A 6,477-nucleotide genomic window follows, 5' to 3' on the forward strand; every position below is an offset into this window, starting at 1 on the left:
TCATTGACGAGGCTGCTATCGATGTTGTTTATGATCCAATTGAAACAACAATCGTCTCGTTGCTTCCATAAATTGTAACTTTGGTCGGTTGTTTGGGGAGGGTCTGTAACTCCAGATATGTGAGATGCCAGACCTTACCCCCGAATGGCCCGTCTCATCAGTTTTGCCCATAGGGGATAATTGTCCCCGTTGAGCTTTTCTACCAGGCGCACCTCGCCTGTCGGCATCGCCTAGCGGTTATGAGTTGGTTGTTTTTTGTGAGGGGTGTCAAATTCAATATCTGACATATTGCTGGTTATTTGTGTTTTGCAGGCTTCAAAGGGTCGGAAAGGTACTCGAGACTGTGATAATATTTTTCTGAGTCTCAAGCCCGGATAAACCTGCTCTAATTATCTATGGAAAATACAATCAATCGTAATCAATCTATTCTAGGACAATGTGTAATTGAATCAATCCTAGTCAATCAATTATTCTCCTCAATTATTCTGCAATCTTCTCTCCTGATATGTTTTGACAATTTCAACATACATGTGATATTCCGTTTAAGTCTCAATTGTCATAAAAATTGGGTGGACTTAGAGAAATTTTAGAAAGAATGACACTTTGTAACTGCCTAATGCAGTGAACATACCTTTTTCAATACCATGTTGAAGCCCAACAAAAATAATAATCCCTAGGACATGCATACAATTTTGGTTTAAACCGGATCAATTAACAAATATATTCTTGAAATTTAAGCTGTCACTATAATGTACTAATGATTTGGTATAAAATAGTATTCCCTCCGTCCCATAAAAGATGTCACACTTGAGGTTTTGTTTTGTGTGTTAAGTAAAGAGAGAAAATATAATTTGTATAATAATGTGAGTGAGAACTTTTACAAAAAATGGAAATGTGACATCTTTATTGGGACAAATTAATAATGAAAGTGAGACATCTATTATGGGACGGAGGGAGTAATCAATATATAACTAATAAAATAATTCAAAACTTAATAAAACGAATGAATTAGAGTCTATGTCCCGTTGAAATAGGTTATTCAGAGTTGACATAAATTTTAATGTGCAGTTGGTAAAGTAAAAGAGAATGAAAAAAAAAAAGTAGTTGAAATTGTTTAATGGATGGTGGAGCCCATAAATGATAAAGTAAAAGAGAATGAGAAAAAACAATAAAATGGATATGGGCTATTCCCCCGTATCTGAAAACCTGACAATTATTTATCCCTAAAAATTTGTCACCTTTCACTTTTACTATTTTTGGTAGTGGACCTACATTCCAATATTAATTTCAACCTACTTTCTATCACATTTTTTGAAACCTGTGCCGGATCAAATGTGGACAAATTATTAGAGATAAAAGTTCAACCCTAGCCCTAAAAGGTCGGGTTTCGGACTAGTGACTCGGGATCGATGGGTTCTAAAGGTGGACCTTTAGAACGAGTGCGCATACAACCTGAGAAAAGAAACACCAAGATTAGAGAACTCAAAAATAAAAATAAAAATAAAGCAAATAAAATCTAGACTAATAATCTCAATTATTATCACGATATTAAGCTCTAACGACACAAAATTGTCCCCGGCAACAGCGCCAAAAACTTGACTCATCTCCCGAGTTTTATTGCATTAAGGTGTGAATTATTCTTATTTCCAGATTAATTATTTCATCTCCCGATTAATCTAATTAATCCTACACAATCAAGTGGTGATCAAGCAATTGAAATGAAGAAACCCAAGAATAATCAAATAACTACAAGAGCAAGGTAAGAACAAAATTAATTCGATAAAAACTATGGAATCAATGTATCATCACGTGTGTGGGTGATGGAGGCGGTAGGTGTTGAATCCCTCTTAACCCTAGCCTTTTTCCTCTTTTTCTTTTCTCAAAAATCGTGTTTTCTGCAAATTAATTCGCCAAAACAGTGCACCCGGCCGCGTGAATTAATAATACACTGTAAACTGTAAATTCACCCAGCCGCGTGAAGTTTTTTGACCCCTTTCTGACTCTTTCGGCGCAAAATTACAGTACCCATCCGGGTGAATTTACAGTGTAATAATTCACCCGGCCGCGTGTAAGTTTCTGGAGAGCGCAGTGTTCTTGTAACGGCCATAACTTCTTCTACCGAACTCCGATTGAGGCGTTCAAGATACTCACGTGAAACTCTTTCAAAGACGAAGAGATTGATATGAATTAGGGGCTGATTGGACTTCAAAATCTCCAGTAAATATTGTCTCAAACCAAGGTTGCTGCAGCGTCCACATAATTTTATACCTTTTTCTACACATTTTTAGCAAAATGGTCAACATACCAACATAATAGAGAAGGAGATATAAACACGTCCAATAATAGACAAAATATGATCAATTCATATACAAAACCACCCTCTAAAACCATGTAAAATCCCAGTATGCCAACTCCCCCAGAACTTACATAATTGCTAGTCCTCGAGCAATGAAAAAATAGAACTAATAGAAGACTTGGATTTAAAGGGGTTTAGACATCATCATTGTTTTAAAGAGTATGGAATAAAAGAGCATATCACAATACAAATTCTATCAAGTCAAGTTTGGAATAAAAGTGCACTTTTACTACTAAATCGTATATCACCTTGGATCCATGCTTCTCTCAAGATATGTGTATGTGTATCTCACTCTCAAAAGTGTATGTATAGAAATAATACTCTCAAATCAAAATACAAGTAGTGTTTATCATAGGCTTGCTCAAAATCAAACATCTTCTCTACTAGAATGTGAAAGTGAATTTAAAATCAGAAAGGACTTATTAAGGTTGTAACGTGGCTCTTTGGACGGTAGGGAAAATTTAGGATTAAATGGCTGAAAAGTATAAGAAGCACAAGTACCCACATACTAAACTCCCAACAAAAGACCATTTCCCAATACAAATCTCAGATAAGTAAGACTTTGTCGAACTTCTTCCTCTCATCTAGTCTCCACTTATTTAGAAACCCAACCAATAATTCTTCTAGACTTCGTCTAGCTTATACCCTCTACAAATTTATTGGTTTTTTTTGTTTTGTTCCTCTAGACTTCTTCTAGCTTATACCTCCATTATTATTATATTTTTTACAATTCCCCATATGTGCTTCCAAGTTTGTAGGCTTATCACTCTTGACGGTGACTTAAACAATTATTTGACATTGTGACACTTTTTAGGCTAGGAGGGCTAACTAGGGATTAAGACAAAAATATATACACTTGTGAAGGGGAGAACAAAGAATGCCTAACGTCATCTCCTAAATTCACATTCACTATGTAGATTTAATATGATTAGGAGCAAGTTCTAGAAACAACAACAAGCATATGATAAAATTCACACAAAAAATGAAGTTTTGGCTCAAATCTCACTCGGGTAATAGCATGAATCAAGGCAAACAAGCAATTCGTTACTTATGCACCTATTACTCAAACTCTTAAGTCAAAAACCATGATAGCTTAAAAGATGGATGAAGTTTTTATCATTAACAACTAGTCTTTACCCCAAGAAACCAAAATTCAAACAAGTTCAAATTCAATTCCACAACAACCAAAACCAAAACAACTCACAGAGGTCTAAAGCAAAACAAATCTACCCTAAAACATAAATAAAAGCAACAAAAGACAACTAATCAATTTGAAACAAAAATAAAGCAGTAAAATACCTCATAAGGCTCACTATCCACCATATCACCCCCCCAAACTTATTCAAGACTATGCAAAGAATAAGTTTGAAAAGTTGGTGGAGAAGGGAGACTTATATGATAGGCAAACTAAATCGAAAATAATCTAAAAGTTACCTACTAGGGGTTACCTCCCCTATAGTGCCTTTGGTTATCGTCGTTGGCTCGATGTCTTCACACAACTTTCATTATTTCACTCCCATATCAATGGGATTGTTGGCTTCTTCTTCGTGTTCAACCAGGTACATTCTTGCCAACAACCTCTTCTTCCACCAAGTCTTCTTCACCATGTTATCATTTGATTTGAGCTCTACTTTCGGTGTGATCGATATTCTTGCTTCCTTTTCCTTCGTCTTCTTGGGCTCTCTTTTTCTTCCTTTTCAATGAGTTGATCCACCACATGGGCCAAATAGACACTGTGATAAGGAAATGTTCTCGACCTTGGGCTTCGCCACTTGAGCCTTCTGAACCTCTACAACGTGCACAACTTTGCACTCTTTCTTCATAGCAAGCTCTTCCACCTTAGGACTCCACATGGCATTGTAGATGGACAAGATATGTTGTTTGGTGCCCATGCGAAGGGTAAGCTCTCCCCTTGAAACATCAATCAATGCTTTCCATGTCGCTAAGAATGGCCGACCAAGGATAAGCGGCACATTCCTATCTTCTTCCATGTCAAGCACGACAAAATCAACGGGAAATATAAAGTCATTTACCCGCACTAACACATCTTCTATGATCCCTTCAGGATAGGTGACGGATCTATCGGCCATTTGGAGCGTGATTCTAGTCGGCTTGAGAGTGCCGATTTTCATCTTCCTAACGAAGGATAGGGGCATCAAGTTGATGCTCTCCCCCAAATCACAAAGTGCCTTCGTGTGTTTGTCATCACCAATAACACATGATATGTTGAAACTTCCAGGGTCTTTGAGCTTTGCAGGCAATTTCTTCTGGATTATGGCACTGCAATTTTCCGACATGCTCACAGTTTCATACTCCACCCACTTTTTCTTCTTGGAGATCACGTCTTTTAGGAACTTTGCATACTTAGGCATCTGTTGTAGAGCCTCTACTAGTGGGATATTCACATTCACCTTCCTGAAGATGTCCAACAATTTTTCAAAATTTTCATCCACAATCTTCTTCTTGATCCGGCTCGGGAACGGTATCTTAGGAGTATATGGCTCCAATCGAGGTGGCTCAGGTTGTTTCTCTTCTTCCTCAAAATCACTATCCTTTGCAGTCTCTTTATCCATCCCTTCTTCCACTTCATCGGGTTGAATGCTCGCGCAGATGGCTTTGCACTCTTTGTGTTTGACGGGATCGATACTTGTATTACCAGGAAATTGCCCCGGCTTGGGTAGAGTTCTCATAGCTTGGCAAACCTGACTGAGTTGAGTGTCGATGCTCTTCATGTGTATGTTCAAACCTTCCACATTAGCTTCTACCTTATCAAGCCTCTGATTAGATTGTGTCATGCATTCGCTTGTGTGTTTTATGAAAGTCATCAAGACTTCTTCGAGCTCGGCCTTCTTCAACTCTTTGACTTGGCCATTAGACACTTGGAATCCTGGTGGTGGCTGCAGAGCGTTGTTGGCATTCCCGTAAGACAAGTTGGGATGCACCTTGTTCCCATAGTGATTGTAATTACCACCCCCTTGGTTGGGGTGGTAGTTGTTGAAGTTTCCATTATTTCCACCTTAGTGAATGTAGTTCACATCTTCAACCCCTTGTCGGCTTTCGAGCCCGGATGGCTCGGTTCCCATAAAACCAAGCTTGCTAGTCAAGAAATCCAGCTGCTTGGACATCATGTCCATCTTGTCAACATCCGATGCGGACGCTACCCTATAGGTTTTGCTTCTCTCATTCTTCCACCCATCATTGTTGGAGGCTACCCTCTCAATCACCTCTAATGAGTGACCCTCTTGCGCTCATATTCAACTCGCGTATTGCCTTCGGGGTGGCTCCCCTGTGGAAAATTACGATCTGTTGCCCCGGGCTTAACCCGTGGTTGGGGAATCTCTTCATCAGGTATTTGAATCTCTTCCATGCCTCGTGAATATTTTCCTAAGGCTGCATTGCATAAGAGATGACTTCAGCTTGGCGCTTGAGTGCCTCGCTCGGTGGGTAGTATTTATCCAAGAAGAGCTCAACCATTGCATCCCAAGTTGCGACCGAGTTGGGATCCATGTTATCGTACCAATCCCTGGCATCATCCTTCAAAGAAAAAGGGAACAATCTGAGGCGAATCTGATCATCGGAGACCCCATTAGCCTTCACCGTGTTGCTGATTTGTATGAACTTGGTCAAGTGCTTGTTGGCATCTTCCGAACCTGTTCCACCAAATGCATGTGCTTCTGCCCTGTTTATCAATCCCGGCTTTAACTCAAAGCTAGTTGGCCGCAATCCCGGCATTATTGATTGGTGGATTAGCAACCCATCTATATGCATACAGATTCTGCACGGGCTGAATTAGTGGTCTCGCGTTCTGCTCATCCAACTGCCTCTGCATGTTGGCCATCTGCTCATGGAGCTGACGAATAACATGATCCTCATTGTGGTTCTCATTGTTGAGAATTATGCTCGTACTATATAGGTGACGGAGGTGGAGAAAGAGTAGGTACTGGAGTTCTCTGAACGAGGGAGGGTGGACGCCTATGACCCGGTGAAGATACGCGGATCCTTTGGTTCAACCTCCTCTGGGCGTTCCTCCTCCTGTTGGATGCTTCGATCTCGGGATCGATGGGTTCTAAAGGTGGACCTTTAGAACGAGTGCGCATACAACCTGAGAAAAGAAACACCAA

The 6,477-nt window shown here is 39.7% G+C and overlaps 1 protein-coding gene across 1 annotated transcript; it reads right to left on the minus strand.

The window, feature by feature from the left end:
- Positions 1-4,053: 4,053 nt before the first annotated feature.
- LOC125194975 lies at positions 4,054-5,723 on the minus strand. Its single transcript, XM_048093185.1, has 2 exons — positions 5,627-5,723; positions 4,054-5,372 (listed from the first exon to the last, which is right to left on the minus strand). Exons 1-2 carry the CDS (start codon positions 5,721-5,723, stop codon positions 4,054-4,056), a joined length of 1,416 nt encoding a protein of 471 aa, XP_047949142.1.
- Between the last annotated feature and the right edge of the window lie 754 nt (positions 5,724-6,477).

Source organism: Salvia hispanica, chromosome 6 (genome assembly GCF_023119035.1).
Source record: "Salvia hispanica cultivar TCC Black 2014 chromosome 6, UniMelb_Shisp_WGS_1.0, whole genome shotgun sequence".
Lineage (NCBI taxonomy): Eukaryota > Viridiplantae > Streptophyta > Magnoliopsida > Lamiales > Lamiaceae > Salvia > Salvia hispanica.